The 20,925-nt window shown below is 44.9% G+C and overlaps 1 protein-coding gene across 1 annotated transcript in view; it reads right to left on the bottom strand.

Annotated features, from left to right (window-relative positions):
- The window catches only part of AGXT (alanine--glyoxylate aminotransferase), a 465,350-nt gene that overhangs the window by 95,357 nt on the left and 349,068 nt on the right, over nt 1–20,925 (bottom strand). Inside the window, exon 6 of the mRNA XM_086944021.1 lies at nt 6,214–6,298. Within this exon, the coding sequence (XP_086800147.1) occupies nt 6,214–6,298 (85 nt within the window). The remainder of the gene's footprint in view (nt 1–6,213; nt 6,299–20,925) is intronic.

Raw genomic sequence — 20,925 nt, 5'->3', positions numbered from 1 at the left:
TGCACAATAAGATATGCTATCTGGGTAAACTTTACTTGAGGCTTTACCGTTGTCTGAAAATCCCTGAGCAGACGCCAGCTGTTCTTTTGGGCTGACTCTGCATGTATGCATAGCCTACAATACCCTAATCTAGATTCTTTGCCAATATTTATGCAAGTGAGGTGACAAAGATAGAGCTGGGGCTGAAAGTAGGGCAGGGGTGAAAATGGATGATGCATAGCTCAATCAAAAAATGAGAGAATCGGATTTTAAATTTCAACAGACTAACTGTGCGGTACTCCTCCTTCACTAACCGCAGTGTCCCCAAATTGAACTCTTTCCCCACCTGGGTTCTCCACCACACTGTGTACAGTGCTTTCAGTATTAACTCCAAAGCCATTTGATAAATGCTTTCTAATATATGGAAGTAAAGAATTATCAGTGTATCTTTGGAAGGAAGGTTCAGCAGGGGATGTTTATGAACCCCATTGTCCATACATAATTTTTGACTTAGAGAGAATAGTGGCAGATGTTTCCAGAGGTAGGTGGGGCATTAGATCTTCTCATGCCTGACCCCCATTTCTGATGCACCAAATTCAATTTGTGATGAATCTTAAAGGACAGCCCAACTCTAGTGTGGCTACATAAGTGGACTTCTGTGGTAAGAGATGGATATTCTAGCACCTCTAATAGGGCTGTTAAAAAAGGATTTGTATGTCTGACAAGTAGATCTGAAAGACCAGCAGAGTTTGGGAAGAGACAGTGGCAGGTCATGCTTGACCTGCTTCCTGTTAGGGCTTGTGTAGTGGCAGTCAAAAGTCATGCTCTTGATATTGTGGTAGTACCAGGAATGACTGAGTCAAACGTCAGGCCCCTGCCTCTGATTGGATGTGTGACTGCTGTAGAATTGACTGCAATAGTGTTCTTAACAAGTCAAGCCTTCGCTATTGAAACATTGATAGGATCTATTGGACCATGCCTCGCTTGAGGCCACACAAAGGTAGGCTGCAAATGTGATCCTTTTCTATTAAGTCGCTGACCCTAGAAGTAAAGGACTCTAATTCCTATCCGTCTCTTTCCAAGGGCTGGTTTGATAGGGCTTGGGGGTTCATAGAAATCAGTGCATGACCCCAAGATGTTTCAGCACCCAGGCTATTGAACTGCAAAGCTAAATACATATAAGGTCCCAAAGGCGAGACTGATTGCATTGCAAATGCTTGTTTTAGGAACGTGACTGCATTGCAGAGAGCATTACATTCCTCCTTTATCAGAAGTCAACAGTGAGAACATTCCTGCCAAGAAAGAAAAAACTATCCATGAGCATAAAAAACATTGGATGGAAAAACACACAAAGGATACTGATGTTGCATATTTCAGCTACCCGCCTCTGGATCTCCCTAGTTCCTGTTGGTCCATCACATAGTCCTGGAACAGCTGGGATGGCATGGCATGGGCTTTCTTCGGAGATGGTATATTGGGAAACCTCGACCAGGTCCTGGCTGACCCGTACTCTTCCTCCATGTAGGTGGCAGAATGACCTGAGGGGTTAAGCTCAGTTCCAGTGAGCAACAGAGAAGATATTCTCTCAGAGGCGCTTGGGGTAAGTGGTAGCTCAACTGCTCCCTGGCCGCCTTCCTAATAGGGGGCATGCTCAGGTTGGGATTCCGGTGAGGTGTCAGGGTCCCCTCTGAAACGTTTGAAGTGTGGCACATTTCGCGTTACAGATTTGTGGCTTCTGACTGCCATTATCATAGTACTGCTGATCTGGGAGACCTTCCCCAAGTGCTAGTCTTTGATGGTCATCCGGTCCCTACCAAGAGACTAGCGGGATTTGAGATGTTTGGCCAGGTCTTGGCCATTGAAAGGAGGACCATTGTCTGTGCACAGTTTCTGGATTAGGCCGTGAGTAGCCATAATGTTCTCCAACTTTGGGTTGGCTTCTTCAGTGGAGGTGGTTCTCACAATTTTGACCTATTAGCTGGTAGTACTCATCCATTCTGAAGGGGAAGAGTTTACCATCCGACAGACTGCCGAAATCAGTGCTTGTATGTTACCAGGAGAAACTTTGTGAGGGTTCCATGATAACAGGTGGGGGAGGGTCGCTTCCTGTTGTGGCCTGACTGAGGTTGCACTGTTGGACAGTCTTCTTACCTTGTCATTCAGGCCGGGGAACAATAATTTTATTTGTTTTTGTATTTCATGAGCACCAGTTAAGAAAACATACAGTTAGGTGCTGGGACATTAAGTGATTTAAGTAGAATCACAGGATGTTGAAATGACGCTGAGAGTCGAACCTGGTTCCCCAGCTCCAAAATCAGCAGCTCTGCCCATCACGCCACATCCTTTCCCCACTTTCATGTTTAGTAGTTGGTTCTGTTTTAGGTGGCGCCAACAGGAGAAATGGGCTGGTGCAAGCTGCTTTCTGAAAAGAACCCCAACATTTTATTTTTATTTTACGAATCAACCACTGCTGCACAGCTGAGAACATTACAGGGCCTAAACCTTCACATGTAGCCACTGAGGGTTAAAGAAGAAGAAATGTGATCGAGAAGAAGAGAATCGATGTTAAAGTGTTGATGGAGCTCAGATTTCATCTGGAGTCAGGCATTGCTTAATGTTTGTGGTTCAGACAGACTGCATTTAAATTGACACGCACATTTTGGTGCAAGTGAAAACACATGGCACATAACTAAGACATGAAATGAGGCCTAGTCCATCTGAAATGCTTGTGCTGAATTAACATGTGTTTTTGCAGTGTAGAGAAAACTTGTGATTTCAGTGGCTTTTTTTAGCTTTGAGGATAACCATAGCATGTGTTCTCTCTTCCCAGCTCTTTTTATTGTAATCTACACCCCTGTTCCTGTCTTAAAAGACTTTGACTTTGTTTCATATTTAGACAAACATGTTCAGTTCATAACACATCTTATAATGTTTATAAGTTAACCATGCACCAAACACTACACGCCGGGCAAACGCTTTTTTGTATGAAAAGCTATCTAAATATTAAAACATGTTGCTATGAGTATGTATTAACTGTGTGCACTTTGAAAATATACACTAGTGCATTTTTTATGCTATGTTGCACATTGTACATTTGTGCATGTTGTGCACAGATACTGAGAAAAGCTGCTTTAAACTAATAGCTTTTGCTAGGTAATCATCTATAAAGGGTATTAGTACGGTGGAGGTAAACATAATGGGATTTATTTAGTAAATTAAGAGTATATTTGTGTTTGTTAAGTTTTTGGGCCTAAGATAAAATGTCTGCCTGTGAATCCAGCAGGGCTGTGAATTGTATTGAAAGAAGAGAGCATGCGCAGATTATACCAGCTTGCCTCAAGACACGAAGGAGTCAAGGCTACTCTGAACTGTACATTCTTGTGATCATGCCGATGTACCAGTGTTGGTGTTAGTTAAAGTATCCTTCCTGCGTGCAATGTGACAGGAAGGAGGAAATAGACTGAAACATTTTTTCCTTGCAAATGTTGTTAAAACATATACATGTATTAATCGTTAACGCTTCTTTTGTTAAAACCGATATGGTTTGGAATTTGCACTGAGAACAGGAAGGTGAGACCCTCATGCCATCTACCCTAACCAATGAGGTACATTCTTTACTGAAAAAAGCAACATTATTAGTTTAGTCAGTCAAGAATTAGAGTATGAATAATTACCTCTTTGGAGGCGTGTTTGGCTTTATGCTTTAGGGGATCATGTGAGCTGTTGAGAGGGAGCAGATTAGACCAGACATCATATGGGTTAGGTACGAGAAAATTCGCAGGTGCAGCCTGGGAGGAGATTGTGTCCGGGGAGAGACAGAGGGAGGTGGGATTTCTTCCTCAAATTTTTTTCAGAAAGTCCTTGCACGTCATATTTTTTGCAAGGCAGATCACATTCCTCTGTGGTCTGTGAAGGGTGGGCTGTCTCACTCCTTGTGTAGCTCAGAGTGGCAGAGATGAACAGACTTAGAATGCTAAAACTTTAAGTTTATGCTTTGACTAATTAGTTAGTTTTGAAAAGATGTATTTATCTTATGCATGTAGTTCTCTTTATGGGAGAGTTTACCAACTATTAATTATTGATTAGCCTTGCAAGACTCACTCTTTTCTTAGAAACTCTTTAAGAGTTTTGACTGACATTTTGCAACACATTTTCTTTCCTTTATGGAATGCTTTGTATGCAACCTATAATATGTTCTGTATTTAAATCTATTTTTCCTATTTTCAAAATTCTGTAACCTGATTGATATTTGACTAATGAATAAAGGGTCAGAGAAAAATGTACTTTTGACTAGAAAATAAAACCCTTTAAAATACTCACCAACTCTCTTTATTGGCTAAAATATTATTTGTATTTTAGATTTTTCATGTTTATGTAAAGTCTCCTGAAAGTAATACATGGTGTCCAGGGCCACAAACACCTTTTCGGCTGTAAAATAGAGGTAGGTGAGGTTTTGCATTGAGAAATTACTGCTGTATCAGTGTTACAATTGAAAAAAGCGTACTTTTCTTTTTTTTTAAATATATTTTTTTAGGATCGTGACTGCTCTGTTGAAAAACAGAAGTGAGATGTCCTTGCAGGGGGCAGTAGCATAGAATCAGCTCCGCCTGGGTCTACGCGCTGTGAGCGATCCATGGTTATTTAAAAAGATGCTAAAAACCTGTTATTTTCAATAAATGTACACCCTCCCTTTCTAACCCTCCAGTTAGTACTGCGCTGGGACACTCTCTGGAGTAGCTGTGAGCAAGATAAATGCTGAATAAAAAAATGAAAAAATGTCAAGTCAAGATGACAGTTACACAGGGGTCCTTGGTCGTACGGGTGTATCGGACAGGTGACTGTGGCAAGATTCTGGGGGCCTCATTTATGAAAAGTGACGCATCGCTGCGTGAAAACAGCGATGCGTCACTTTTCACTGCGCACTCCTTGCGACACCAATGATGCGTCATATTTAATGTATGACGCATCATGTCGCAAGGACTTACAGATACGTCAGTATTTCTGATGCATCTGTAAGCGCAAAAGTGACGCATTGCTGGAGTGTGTCACAAAAGTGACGCAACTCCAGCAATGCGTCCTTTCACATGGGGAAAGCCCCATGTGAAAGGGCTTGCGTCAGTCTTACGCCTGCTATGAGGCAGGCGCAAGATTTTGACGCAACAGCATCCTAAAAGTGACGCAGTGAAATCTCATAGATTTCACTGCATCACTATTACGAGGCTTTTTGCGGGGGAACGCCCACTCTGCATACATTATACCTGACGCAGGTATAATGTGGTGCAGGGGTTTAAAAAGTGACGCATCTACCTAGATGCGTCACTTTTTAAATATGGCGCAACAAGGCGCATTTTGTAGGACGGTGGTGCGTCACAAAAAGTGACGCACCGGGGGCCTCATTTATGAAAAGTGACGCATCGCTGCGTGAAAACAGCGATGCGTCACTTTTCACTGCGCACTCCTTGCGACACCAATGATGCGTCATATTTAATGTATGACGCATCATGTCGCAAGGACTTACAGATACGTCAGTATTTCTGACGCATCTGTAAGCGCAAAAGTGACGCATTGCTGGAGTGTGTCACAAAAGTGACGCAACTCCAGCAATGCGTCCTTTCACATGGGTAAAGCCCCATGTGAAAGGGCTTGCGTCAGTCTTACGCCTGCTGTGAGGCGGGCGCAAGATTTTGACGCAACAGCATCCTAAAAGTGACGCAGTGAAATCTCATAGATTTCACTGCGTCACTATTACGAGGCTTTTTGCGGGGGAACGCCCCCTCTGCATACATTATACCTGACGCAGGTATAATGTGTCGCAGGGGTTTAAAAAGTGACACATCTACCTAGATGCGTCACTTTTTAAATATGGCGCAACAAGGCGCATTTTGTACGCCGGTGGTGCGTCACAAAAAGTGACGCACCGGCGGCGCAAAACTGACGCAAGGCCTCATAAATAAGGGCCCGGCGGCGCCAAACTGACGCAAGGCCTCATAAATAAGGGCCAAAGTTTTCTAATCAACATAGTCTATCACATAGCAGTTTTCCCTCTGGTCCTGCTGAACGCAGTGTCCCCAACCTGACTAGGAAGAAGAGAGAGTATAAGAGAACGAAAATATTAAACACAGATTGAACCTTTCAAATCAACTTATTCAAGAATAAACCCACTCGCCCTTCCATTAATGCCTCCTTCATCAATCTCTCCATCCAATAGGGGTACAGACTGGTATTCTCACTTACTGGGCTTTCTCACTGAATGAAATGGGAGCTGTTCCAGGAGGCGCATTTAGTACCTTCTGAGATCCAGAGTATAAAATATCGATACCTGTGTAAAAAGATAAGACGGGTTTAGAACCTTTAAGTTATTAATCAAGTTGAATTACAAAAGGAAAACCAAACCAACGGAAAATAAAACTGATAACAATAAAATTGAAAAAAAAGTAAAATAAACAATAGCAGATAAGGAAATGGTCATTGAAAAAAGTGTAGAGATATGGTTGAGGCAACTGCGGCTAAAAGCATCATAAGCGGCACACAGGCGTACCAATTCTAAGAAAAGCCAACCTGCAAGAACAGAAGGAGGAGTTGGTTACTTTATTTTATTTAGACATGTGATGCTTTTCTAGCAGTCACTCTTTCATTCAGTGATTCTGAGCGTGCAGGGCAAGATAATTGTGAAACAGAAAGAACCCCATACGCCTTGCGGAAGACATGTCTCATGATGGTTTCACAATCAACAAGGTTGGTTGATAGAGATAGAGTATCGGAGGAAAAATTCTTGTGAGTACAAGGGTCTCTCCATAATTCGCTTATGTCTCTCTAGGACAGTGATACTCAAAGTACGGCCAGGGCTGCCTGCGGCCCTGTTGACCTTTATATGCGACCCCCTGCCAAGAGCAGCCCTGTGCTGCTGTTAAGTAGGCTTAGCATTAGTATTTAGAAAAGATAATAAATAAACGGTTATGCATGTCTTTACAGGTTAACTGAAGTTTACATCATAGCACATCATAATATATGAGTGCCTTGAGAAGTACTTTTTTAAAAGTGATAGTTTTCAAACACCAATTAGGAAACATTCATCCTCTCCCCCTTCCCACAACAATGCCAATAGTAAACTAAGAGGCAAGTCAGTTGTTATGTGCACCCTATGGGTGGCCTGGGTTGCATGGATAGCATTATAGTTTATTAAATCAAACTCAAGAGAAGGATTTGTACAGCAGTCTTCCTGAAGTCATGTATTTTGAGGTACTCTTATATGTGATAATGAAGCAAAAGGAGCCATAGTTCAATAAAACGATTGCCTAGGAACACATAATTTGGTCAAGTGGGGAAGCCGGGATTGTGCCCAGATTTTCTGTTTTCACATTGTGCAATTCAGCCACTAGATATGCTTTTTTTTGTTTCGCCTACACCTACCTTACAACCCCTCCCCCACCCCGACTGCAAGCCTGCTGGCATCAGTGGGTCCCCAATCGCATCACAGGCAAACGCTTTTGGCCCTTAGAGGAACATTTCTGAGTACCCATACTCTAAATGGACGAATGGAAGCAACTGTTGGTAAAGGTTCTCTACAACACCACTATGCAAGGCCTTATATATAAGGCAGAGGGCTTTCAATGTGATCCTTTACTTAACTGATAACCAATAAGTGACAAGATGTGATGATACATTTTTAGGGGGAAAATAAGATAGATAGCATAGTTTTAGCATGATGGCACGAAGTTCGTTAGCTGGGAGACCGGTTTAAATTAGGTGACAGCAATTAATGCATGATAAGGCAAGTAAGTCATCTTTATTTGCTGATTAATTAAAATCATTACAAAGAGACAGTCCAGTACAAAATCAAAACATCTGTGACGGATAAAACACAAATTCAATTTGTTGCAGTGTCCTTTTTAGTATAAAAAGTGTAAGTACATTTAAAATTGGTTAAAACTCTGAAGGAGCAGAGAATCCCAATAATTACTAAGATATAGTGCTATTGTTTCTAAGCAAGGTTCTGTATGACAGGTGCATGGGATTGCATGTCGTGAGCTGAGCTGCCACTCACGGTCCCGCACTGTGCCCCTACTGCGCTAGTAACAGGCTGTTAACTTGTAGTAGAAACTTTGTTGCCCTGCAAGAGACCTGGAGTGACTGACTCGGAGATGGAGAGAAAGCTGATGTCTTTTGTTCTCTAAAAGTGGGGCTTGGGCTAATGGTTAGTTCATCAATCCTCTGAAGCAGTTAACTTGCTTCCTGATTGGATTTTCTAAACTCCTCCCTAGTCTCGCTTAATTGCTTCTGCAACCCCTCCAGAATTGACGCTAAAGTCTTAACATCTAAGCCTTCAGCCATTTTGCCCAGGTGGACGGTACTTTTTGACACTTCAATCTGTCAAGATTCGGTACCTGAACAAGGTGTTAACAGGAGCCAAATGTCTGAATTTCTTGTAGCTGAGAATTTCCCAACTCCCCTACACCGCTGAACCAGATGTCTCTGATATCAGAAGTGCGGGGGAAAGGGGAATGGGAGAAACAGAGAGACTGCCACACTGGTGTCTTCTTGTGCCTCAGTATTTGGGGGTCACTGCACCTGTAATAACCAAGCAGATAATGACTAACGTTCCCTACGTACTAAATTACCTCTACGCTAATTCTCCCTCTTAGCTCTGTACCTTATTAGTGTGTAAATTTGCTTCTCTTCTATGTCTGCTCTTCTAGTTAAAGTGATAGTAGTAGTCAGAAAATAACAGTCTTTACTTCTTTCTCTTTCAACTGGAATTTCGATGAATGAGATTACAGTTGGTAAGTATAAGTATATATATATATTTATATCTACATTCCAGGTCCTATTCTGCTGCTCGCAATTCCTGGACGGTCTGCCAGGAAGTAAGTTGATTTTCTATGTCTTGTCTTGAATCTGGATTCTGAAAATTCTAAGCGCTAGTGGAATAATAGTCTCTAAATGCTTGAGCGCTTACTAGCTAGTTCAGCACAAACTTAAAGTTCAGTCTTTGCAAAAGTCGTCTTGGTAGCCTTCTAAGACGTCACAAACAATATCAAATTAAGTACCTGAATCTTCTGAGGGAATTTTGAAGTTCACAATACCTCCCACACTCAACTGCTCCAAAACGAAGGAAAGCTGGTAAGCACGCCAGCAAAGATTTTCTTCTTTTCTGACTGCCTCTGAACAGGAACTCAAATAACGAAAATGCGAATTCTCGTTCTTTTCTAAACTTTGAAATTCAACTGCGAACTGAAAGGAGAAACTTCTCCTCAGTGTGAAACGACAGTTGTGGTGCGTAGCACCACAGGTGCGAAGACACGAAGACAAGCGGCAGGGATTGAAAGACTAGAACGCTAACCTGCCATCAGCGTGATAACTGAAGGGGACATTTTAGGAACATGATGGAATCAGCATAGGGGCGAGTAACGGGAAAAGCGTCTCGCCACCAACTGGCCCCAGGTCAAATTGGTAACTGGGAGAGAATGGCTCCAATGTACATAGGGAGTAGAGCAGGTACCCTGAAGATAAGAACTAATATGTGTAGACCTAACAAGGAGATTACCTATCTGAACGATGCCCTGAATCTGACTGTTCAATGGCTCGCCAACAACCAGCACAAATTGAATGCCCAAAAACGCAGTTCCGTCTCATCTCCCCCCCAAAAAATCCAATTACATCCCTGAATGGATTAACTCGATCACAGCACTCAACTGCATGCCAACCATAGTGGATTCTGCCAAATCGCTTGGGAGAAGTGTGGCTCACTGGTTAGAGGAGGCAGACCTGGAAGCAGAGGTCAGCCCGGGACCAGGGTTCAATTCCCGGCTCGGCGGGGTCTTGAGTCCTAAAATGTCCATGGACTCGACAATTCTCGCTCCGGTGCCTACTCGATTCACGAGTTCACACTCTGCGACTCTGGGCAATAGCTTGCTTAATCTCCACAACGGCCCATCGCGGCGGGATGCCTGGCTTTCACCTTGCGGGTACCCTGCCGGGGTTATCTCACAGGGGAATACCAGGACGGGTTCCCTAAGCAAGCGCTTAGAAACCGCTCGGTGATTTGCGCTATATAAATTCCTGTACATTTACATAACCTTGGACAGCAACCTGAATATGCGTGAACACATCAATTCAATGGCCAAAACTGCCAGGTTCCATCTGAGCTACTTGAGAAAACTAAAACCCTTCCTTGATACTGCCGACCTAAAAACCGCAGTTTAGCGTAAGTCATCTCCAGAATTGAATACAGCTGCTCTACCCTATCTGGCCTACCAAAGACGTTGATGGCCCGCTGAAAGCTTGCCTCAACGCAGCAGCTAGACTCTTATCTGGCTCAAAAAAATGTGACCACATTTCACCACATCTGAATGCCTTTAACTGGCTTCCTCTTGAAGGAAGAATCCAGCTCAAGCTGGCCTGCATCACTCACAAAGCCTTGTACAAGAACACCCCAAAGTATCTCACCCAGAAAATTGTGATATCTGGGAGAACCAGAAACTCTTGGTCTGCCAGAGACCGTGTGCTCCAGCCACCCCACTTCCGCAATGTAAAAGCACATAACCGAGCGTTCTCTGGGGCCGCAACAACAATCTGGAACCAACTACCTCCAAGGGGCAAGATGGCGCCTGTAGGTCAGGCGTGCGTGTGAGGAGCTCCGTTTGGCCATCCGGCGATTTCTCTTACCTGGGGTCCCAGCAAGCTATGTCCGGGCGTTTTCAGGCATACAACCCGATCTGATACCGGCGACTGCTATCACAGCATGGGCAGAAGCTTTTAGCGGTCAGCGCGGGTTGTAACGGCTCGAAGTTTGGAGCTGCCGCGTCTATCCGCGATTGTCCGTTGGCTGCTGGCTGGAGGAGAGGAGGCGAGGAGGTGGTGAGACGCACGGCGGCGCCGGTGGCTCCCGGCAGACAGTTTCTCGCGAGAGGCGAAGAAGACGCCGAGACGTGTGGGGACGCAAGAGAATTCGGTGAAGCTGTGGAGGTTTTGCGGCACTAAACCTGGAGTCCGGGGGTTTGTGTGGAGCGGCGTGACTGGCAGATCTGAGATTGCATATCCCATCTTGCTGAAGGCGTGCGGAGAGGTGGCTGAAAGGTAGAGGGCTGGTGGCTTTGTTCTTAAACTCGCTACAAAGTTTCTACAAAGTTGCAAGCTGCAAGGCACTGCAATATCGACAGTATTGTGCTCTAATCTGGCGTGTGTGATTTACTGGAAACGTTATCATATTTTTCTCGTATCTTACCTTCCGGATACTACAGCCATAGATTTTGTTTTTCTGTGAGCCTACAGCTTGTGTATTATTTCTTTTTGTCTCATTGCTCAGTAAAGAATCAGCCAGCTCATTATGGGTCCAAAAACAGCTCGTGGTGGTAAAACCAGAGCCAGTGGGGAGGGCAAGATTGGGACCCCGGCTGCTCTCGCTGCAAAGACAAAACAAGATGGCAGCAGCAATTACCTTAATTCCAGCCAAACTGGTACCCCGAAAATTCCGCAAATGTTCCATACCAAAGCAAGACCCCAGTGTTAAAAAACATGGCAGCTGGAGATATGGATAATAAAAACCCTGATGTTTTGGAGGTGGACACTGATCAAGATAAGACCTTGGTGGAAGCGCTTGCGCAGTTAGTTGTCTCTCCAGCAGTTTCTCCTGTGCTCTCCTCACCACTAACTGCTTTGGCTCAAGGTCCTATTGCTGACGCTGACACTGCTGTTAGTGTTGAACATACACAAACTCTGGACATTCCTCTGATTCCTTCTAGGGCAGAAGGGATAGAAGGTGATCCTGCTAGCATCAAGGATAGCGAATTCTATTCACTGTCAGAACATTCCGGGGGCTCTGATTTGGAGGGTTAACTGGAGGATGAGGCGGAGACCTCATCATTGGAAATTACCACCAAGGAAACTACATTTATCTCTATGGTAAACCAACAAGTGGATAGTAATTGGGGGGATGAAATCTCCAGCGGGGTTATGACTGAAGCAGATCAAGAGGTTATGCTGGACCATTTTGGTCAGGAGGGCCAAGCAGGTTCTGTTCATCAAGCTAGTTATAGCTATAGCCCCGGGACCGCAAGCCAAGCTCCATTAGACATTATTTTGAAAGCCATCTCAGATCAACGCCTAGAGGCTAAAGCTGAACATTTGAAAACCCATACTGCCTGCAAAAAACTCCAGAATACAGTGCGACGGCTGGCGAAATCATGTAACAACTTTACAAACAGAATGGCAGAGGCAGAAGGGCGTATCTCTTCACTTGTAGATCAAGTTGCACACAACAAAACCGACATTGATGGTATTAAGGCTCAGAAAGATGATGTCAATATCAAGTTCAAGTTCAAACGTTTTTAGTTGATTTTTAAACCATAAAAGACTTCATTAACAGTACATGCATTATTCATGAAATACAAAACAGTATAAAATTTCCACAATGTTCGTTAAAACATCATCAGTACATTAAACATTAAAACTTGATTAAATATGCTTTAAAGACGTGCAGAAATTCATTCATAGAGAAGGTAAAAAGTATCATCCAATTATGTGACTGATGGGTGCCTAGCTCTGATAACCCATACCCACCCTAAAAACCTATGGTCACACATTCGGAGGTATTGGATCTTAAAGTCCTGAGAGCTTCCAAGCACCCCCTTATCTTTATCCTTTTGCAAATGGGTTTAAGCCATTTACGGCGGGGAGCAGTGTAAGCTGGACAGGCGAAAAAGATATGGCCTATAGATTCCTTTTGGCCATTACACCAAGGGCAAAACTCTGTTTGTTGTCCACGCCATTTGTGTGTATACGACCTAACTGGTAATGAGCCTACTCTAAACTGATGATAGAGTTTTCTATCCAAACTTTTAGTGATGTTATCCCAGTAGGGCTCTAAACAAAAATCTACCTTATGGCTCAAAAACAATCCTGTCAGGTTTGCAGACTGTGATAACTTGACCTGTTGTGCTTTTACAGTCGCCCAATATAGTAGTTTAAATTCTTGTTTTGACGGAAAAACATTGTTTATCGGATCGGACCACTGCAAACTTAAGCCCATGTTTTGTAATGTGGACTTCACAACCCGGAACCACAGGAGGTTACCAGACCCCATAATTGATCTTAGATCCAAGATTTCGTTAGCAAATAAGATCAGTTCTGGTGTGGACCATATGCGTCACCACAAAGCTACCATCCTGTAACATGCTAAATCTTTGATGGATTGACAGCCCATATCCAAAAGAAGGGGTAGTATCGGGGTAGATTGTGGGAGACTAACCAAGCTCCGCAAAAACTTGTTTTGAATTTTGTCCAGAGGAGCAAGGTCCACAAAACCCCATAGATCTGCACCATATAGAATTGCAGATCTAATTTTTGCGTTGTATATTTTTATTGCTGGTAGTATCCTTTTAGTATTTGAGCAACGTTGCTCCTTAACCAAGCACCCCGTTAGGCGGGCAGATTTTAGGCATAAGGCTTCAATCTGTGGCTTCCACCGCAACCTGTAATCTAAAACCACCCCCAGATAAGTCATGACGTTCACCTGTTCTAGGTCAGTGCCATTCATACTGACATGGCTACGTTGTGGTTCGTTTTTTGTTAAGACCATGAATTTCGTTTTTGAGACGTTTCTCTCTAAATCATTAATTTTACAGAAATCCATGAACTTATTTATGGCAGTCTGTAACTCCATCTGAGTTTTTGCCAAAATCAACGTATCATCTGCAAAAGTAAGCAGAGGAAAATTTCTACCTCCTGGAACTGGGGCATCTGTAGGGGTGTCTTCTAGAAACTGCACTACTTGATTGATAAATAGTAGAAATAAGGTGGGAGCAAGCACACAACCCTGCCTTACACCACGAGTGACCGGAAAGGGCTCGGTCACCTGGCCCTGCCTGCCCCATCTTACTCTTGCAAAGTTGTTCTCATGCAGTCTTACAGTTAGTTCCAAAAGTTCTGGTGGCATTCCCATTTTTCCCAATGCAACCCACATCTTCTTTCTCGGTACAAGGTCAAATGCGGATTTGAGGTCCACAAACGCTGCGTAGATAGTGCCCCCTCCTAAAAACACAAACTTCCAATATATCAAGATAAATCCTAACACTTGGTCGATTGTACTAGTGCATGACCTGAAGCCCGCTTGCATCGGGGATAATATGTTGTCCATACTCATCCAAGCCTGTATTCTTGCCAGAACCATTCTTGCTATGACCTTCTGCAGGGCGTCTATAAGACTGATGGGGCGGTAGTTCGATTGGGAGAATAGGTTACGCCGTAACAATCTGCGTATTTTGGGAGTGCCTGAAGGACGTGAGGGACAGGACATTCAACAGTTTGTGGTGGAGCTTTTTGAGGAGGCCTTTCCGGAGGTTAAGGATTGGCATTGGTCTCAGGAGATCCAACGGGCACACCGCTTTCCATTTCGACAGCGACCATCACAGGGGATGCAAGGCCATCAATATCCTTGTGCCATCTTGATATCCTTAAATAACTTTCTGGCAAGACAAACATTATACGACTTTGCAAGACCAGATAAAAAGTTCTCTGGGAAGGGTATCAAATTTTTTGTGCGCCCTGATTATTGCCACACCACTGTAGAGAACCGCTGGCGATTACGTCAGCTGATTGCTCCATTTCAATTGAAGGGTGCACAAGTCTTTCTTCTCCAGCCGTCTACTTTAAAAAATTGTGTATAAAGGGCAGAATCGGTTCTTTACATCTGAGGCCACAGCTAAGGAGTACTTGAATTCATTAGTGTGAGGGGTTGTTATAAATACTGTATATCTGTTTTTCTATATTGGTCTTTCCCCTCATGCTTTATTTATTCACGTTAACGGATCTGTCCAAACTATGTGAGTTATTCTCACACACATCTACGAGGCGATAGGCCCCTTTGCCTTAGTTTTGGGGGAGGGTCACACGGGGTGGGGGGTGGGTGTGATGTGGTAGGTGAAGGGTTTGGGGGGTCTCGGGGGGGGTGCTATGGGGAGTAAAGGGGGAAAAGTCAGTTCAAAGCCATAAAGTTTCAAGCCTAAATATATTGTTTTTTTTTTAATTATTGGTGCCACCGTCTAATGAGTCAACCAAGAAGTGATGGCTAGTTTTAATTTTCATATGTGTTCATTCAATGTATGTGGGCTAAACAATATTCTTAAACGCAGGCGAGTGCTGCATGAAATTCATTTGATTCAACCGTGTAGGAGAGTAGGGTCTGCTATCCTATGGTCACCCCAATTTTTGCTTTTTGCTTCACTGGTTTTCGACTTAATGTGGCTGTGGGCCTGCTAATCAGACCCACAGCCTGCTGTTCTCTCTCTAAATTCACAGACATGTACTATAGGTACATAACCAATCTTGGGGGCTGGATTACCTGCTAGGTCCCTCCTATGGGTGGGACCCAGGAAGGGGGTGGTTACACCCCTTTCCCTTTGTCCAGGGTCGCGCTGGGACTGGGGCTGGTGTGCCCCAGAACCGGTTTGACCGGATTATGCAAGAGGAAGCCTTGTGCGCCCCAGGCACTGTCTACTTTCTTTCATCCCTCCCTGCCCCAATAAACTATCTCCTGTCTGGGGTGGTGTAGCACCTCCCCGCAACAGGAAACCCTTTGTCCAGGCCTCCTCTGCCAAGTTTCGGTCAGCAGCAGAAGGTCAGACTTGTGTCGGTGGCAGCAGCATTTATTTTGTGATGCTGAGGCTCTGGTTAGGATCAACCGCGTTTTAGTAAAGTAACATGTCTTCTCCCTCTAGAAGGGTGGAATGCAATCCCCGTCAACAGGACTGTCGAGGGGATAGTATTCCAAATCGTATGACACCTTACACGACATGTTTTGATAAAGCCAAACCAAAGTTAGCACATAACCGCAATGGATTATAATGCACTTAAGAGTATATGGTATGGCATTATCCCGGAACAGCTAAGGGAGTTGTTCCCGACAGCTGCAGACAGGCTCAGCTCATGCTCGAGCACCATTTCACGTAAAACCAAGCACTCTGCCTCAGGATTGATAAGGCCTGCCATAGGAGTGACCTATAGGTTTATATGTGTCCAGATATAGGTTTAGATATAGGTATACTATATCTAAGCAAGGGGTGATTACAAAAACTTGCCCCAGCTGAGTGATCAGCCAGTTGTGTCAATTTAAGAACCAGCCAGGTGTAGCAAAAGCTATGCTGCAGCCCCTGGTAGGCCTTGGATGCACCTATGCCCTTGGCACCTATGGTAAACTGTATAGGGGCTGACAAGGTGTCCAGTACCAATTTGCTTATGTACCTATAGTACATGTCTGTGAATTTAGAGAGAGAACAGCAGGCTGGGGGTCTGAGTAGCAGGCCCACAGCCACATTAAGTCGAAAACCAGTGAAGCAAAAAACAAAAATTGGGGTGACCATAGGAAAGCAGACCCTACTCTCCTACACAACCCCCCCCCCCCCCAAACGCAGGGACATTAAACTTAACCTTGACCAGATAAGTCTTCATGTTCTAAGTGGAAATACCTAGAGAGACCATCTGCATTACCATGGTCAGTCCCTGGGCGGTGTTCCACTGTAAAGTCCATCCCCTGTAGGGAAATGGACCACCTGAGCAGTTTGGGATTTTCACCCTTCATCTGATTTAGCCACAAGAGGGGCTTATGGTCTGTCTGAATTAAGAAGTGAGTTCCAAACAAGTATGGCCTCAACTTCTTCAGGGCCCAAACCACAGCAAAGGCCTCCCTCTCAATAGCTGACAAACGCTTCTCCCTGGGGGTCAGCCTTCTGCTAATAAAAGCAATGGGCTGGTCTTGACCATCTACATTAAGTTGTGAAAGCACAGCTCCCACCTCCAACTCAGAAGCATCTGTTTGAACAATGAACTGTTTGGAGTAGTCAGGACTCTTCAGGATAGGTGCAGAGCACATGGCCTTCTTCAGGTCATCAAATGCCTTTTGACAGCTAACTGTCCACTGAACCTTTTTTGGCATCTTCTTGGATGTCAAGTCATTTAATGGTGTCACAATGGACCCATAGTTCTTTACAAACTTCCTGTAATACCCAGTCAGGCCCAAGAAGGCTCTGACCTTTGTCTGGGTAGTTGGGGGAGCCCAGTCCTTTATGGTCTGGATCTTACTCTCCAGTGGTTGAACCTGACCCCCACCTACTAGGTGGCCCAGGTACACAACCTTGCTCTGCCCTATCTGGCACTTGGTAGCCTTGACAGTCAGGCCTGCCTTTTGCAAGGCCTCCAGAACCTTCTTCAGGTGGATCGAGTGATTCTCCCAGGTGGAGCTAAAGACAGCAATATCATCTAGATATGCTGCACAAAAGTCATCCAACCCAGCAAGGACTTGATTCACCAACCTTTGGAAGGTGGCAGGTGCATTCTTCAAACCAAAGGGCATTACCACAAACTGATAATGTCCACTAGGGGTAGAGAATGCTGTTTTGGCTTTAGACTCTTCAGCTAACCTGATTTGCCAATAGCCAGGTGTCAAATCAAATATGCTCAGAAATTTGTCAGAAGCCAACTTATCAATGAGCTCATCTGCCCTTGGAATGGGATGAGCATCTGGCCTAGGGACAGCATTGAGACCTCTGTAGTCCACACAAAACCTAATTTCTCTCTTTACATCTTTGGTATGGGGTTTTGGCACAAGGACTACTGGGCTGGCCCATGGGCTCTCTGATGGCTCAATCACTCCAAGTTCAAGCATCTTTTGCACCTCAGCCTTTATACAATCCCTGACATGGTCAGGTTGCCTGTCGATCTTATTCTTCACAGGCAGACTGTCACCAGTGTCCACCTCATTAGTGCACCAGTTAGTTTGACTGGGTGTGAGAGAAAACATATGTCTATGGGCCTGCAACACCTGTCTGCAGTCCATCTGTTGCTGGTCGGTGAGGCTGCCTGCCAAGGCTACTCCATCAACTGAACCATCTTCAGGGTTCTGGGACAACAAGTCTGAGAGAGGGTCACTCTCTTCCTCCTGTTCCCCATCTGTGGCCATGAGCAGGCTCATGTCCTCCCTGTCAACAAACGCTTTCAATCTCTTAACATGGAGCACCCTGTGGGGGCTCCTAGGGGTTCCAAGGTCAACCAAATAGGTGACCTCTCCCTTATTTTCAATTATGGTGTGGGGTCCAGACCATTTGTCCTGGAGAGCTGCTGGGGCCACTGGCTCCAACACCCACACCTTCTGCCCTGGCTGGAACTCAACCAGAACAGCCTTTTGGTCATGCCAAGCTTTCTGTAATTCTTGACTGGCCTCCAGGTTTTTGGATGCTCTTTCCGTGTACTTAGCCATCCTGGAGCGGAGACCAAGTACATAGTCCACAACATCTAGCTCAGGCTTTTTGAGAGGTAACTCCCATCCTTCCTTCACCAGACACAATGGACCCCTCACAGGGTGGCCAAACAGAAGTTCAAAAGGGCTGCAGCCAACCCTCTTCTGTGGGACCTCTCTGTAAGCAAAGAGCAAGCAGGGTAAAAGGATGTCCCATTGTCGCCTAACCTTCTCAGGTAACCCTTTTATCATTCCCTTTAGGGTCTTGCTGAACCTTTCAACAAGCCCATTGCACTGAGGATGATAGGGTGTGGTAAACGTATAGTTCACTCCACACTCTTTCCACATTGCTTTCAAATATCCAGACATGAAGTTGGTACCTCTGTCTGAAAGAACCTCCTTTGGAAAACCCACTCTTGAGAAAACTGCAAGAAGGGCCCTTGCCACAACAGGAGCTGTTGTGGTCCTCAGGGGAATTGCCTCTGGATGCCTGGTGGCATGATCCACTACCACCAGTATAAATCTGTGCCCAGATGCTGTTTGAGGATCCATGGGACCCACAATATCTATTCCAACTCTTTCAAAGGGTACCCTCACCACAGGCAGTGGTATCAGGGGGGCCTTTGTTGTGCCACCTGACTTACCTCTGGCTTGGCAAGTGACACAGGAGCGACAAAACTCCTTGACATTTTCTGACATATGAGGCCAGTGAAAGTGAGGGACAAGCCTGTCCTAAGTCTTGTTCTGGCCTAAGTGTCCTGCAAGGGGAATTACATGGGCCAAGGTAAGAAGGAAGCCCCTAAATTGCAAAGGTATGACCAACCTCCTGGTGGCACCAGGCTTGGGGTCTCTAGCCTCTGAATAAACTAGCCCATCATCCCAATACACTCTATGGGTACCTTGAGCATTCCCAGCAGCCTCAGCAGCAGCTTGCTGTCTGAGGGGTTCAAAGGAAGGGCATTCTAATTGGGCCTGCCCCAGGTCTGCCCTTGAGGGTCCCCCTGTCCCCAGAAACTCAACCTGATTAAGTTCAAGTTCTTCAGAGACAGTCTCCTCTTGGACTGCAGAATCAGCCTCCTGTGAAGTCTGATCCTCGACCTGGGGCAAGTGGGAAGGCACAGCCTTAACCCTCTTGCTCTTCCTCTTGGATTGTGGTTGGTCTATAGTTTCAAAATCCACCACAGTTTCAGGTAGGCACTTATTTGCCTGAGTTCCGGTTACAGCAAGGAGATGTGCTGATATCCCTAGCATTTCTGCATGAGTCCTGTACTCCACCTCTGACCAAACTGAGTTCTCTAGATCATTGCCCAACAGACAGTCTACTGGCAGGTCTGCACTCACAACAACTTTCTTGAGGCCAGTTACCCCTCCCCAGGAGAAGTTAACAACAGCCACACTATGTGTAGTAGTGGCATTGCTTGCATTGGTCACTAGGTAATTCTCACCTAGTACAACTTGTCCAGGGTCCACAAAGTTAGGTGTCACCATAGTGACACTTTTTGGAAAAACAAGGAAACCCAAAAGGGGCCTTTGGACCATGGGTAATGTACTTATTAGAGGGAACAGGGGTCCTAAGGAATTGCAATAAACAGGTGAATAAATCTATAGACCACAATAAGTACTATAGTTCAGCTTCCATACCCAGCCGGGCGAGGAATATTTTATTTTAGAAATAACAAGAATTTAGTTGACCTAAAGATGGTCACATAAAAACATTTAGATAGGGCACAATCCTGTACCTATCCCAAAAAATAGAAAAAAACATAGAATAAGAAAAGAAGTTAAGTCAAGAAAGAAGTTTAACAGGCAAGAAAAGTTTTTGTGGAGCCAATTGTCGCTTGCGAATTAATAATCAATCCCAGCAAGTTTCAACATACAGTGTATACAGATTAATATGTAAAATGAATTTCATGCAACACTGTTTTTTAAGCGTCAACGTTTCGATCCCAACGCTCCTAGTGAACCGGGATCATCATCAGGACTGTTATAAATCACTGCCTGTTTACAATACGAACGCCTGCCATGTCCGTGGGAGGCTTGGTCGGACGTGGATGGGCAATGGGGCTGTTGCAGTGCCGCAGGGTGACCTGAGAAAGACGGGATATGCGTTAAGGATTGAGCTAGTTCCGATCGTGCACACGATGTAATTGCCGGAACAAGGAGCGGTTACCTTCACGGGTCCGGGACAGGATCGTGGGGCCACGAAACTTCCGTAGTAGGATGTTATTAGTTGGGGGAGTGGGTTGCTCCCTGAATATTCAGATAGTGAGTCCGCAAGCTTGATGCTTGCTTCACAATGGAAGCGGCGGTGGGTGGGAGGAAGAAACACAGTGGTCTCCTTCCTCTACTTGGGCAGCGCGGGTCCGTTCATAGTGACACTGGCACAAGTGTCCCAGTAGGCCTGAACCAGTTTCTCATTAATTAAAGGCGTCTGCCTATACTTGCCCAAGTTACTGGGACTCACAGTAGTGGGCATGGCTGTGTCCACATCATAGAGCAGAACTGCCTGAGTAGGGATTCTGACTAGGCCAGACTCCATCTCAGTACCCAGGGTCAACCCTACTATACCCTTAGGTTGTGTACCACCACTGCTGACTGTACTAGGGGGTGCAGGTGCTTTAGGACCTGCAGTGGTTGGAACTGGATTTTTCTTGGTGCATTCACTCCCCCATTGGGAAGTGGACTTACAAATATTGCACCAAGGTTTCTTTGGGCCATCA

Source organism: Lissotriton vulgaris, chromosome 11, assembly GCF_964263255.1.
Source record: "Lissotriton vulgaris chromosome 11, aLisVul1.2, whole genome shotgun sequence".
Lineage (NCBI taxonomy): Eukaryota > Metazoa > Chordata > Amphibia > Caudata > Salamandridae > Lissotriton > Lissotriton vulgaris.
The sequence above is the reverse complement of the archived record's forward strand: the minus strand, read 5'-3'. Positions and strand labels throughout refer to the sequence as shown.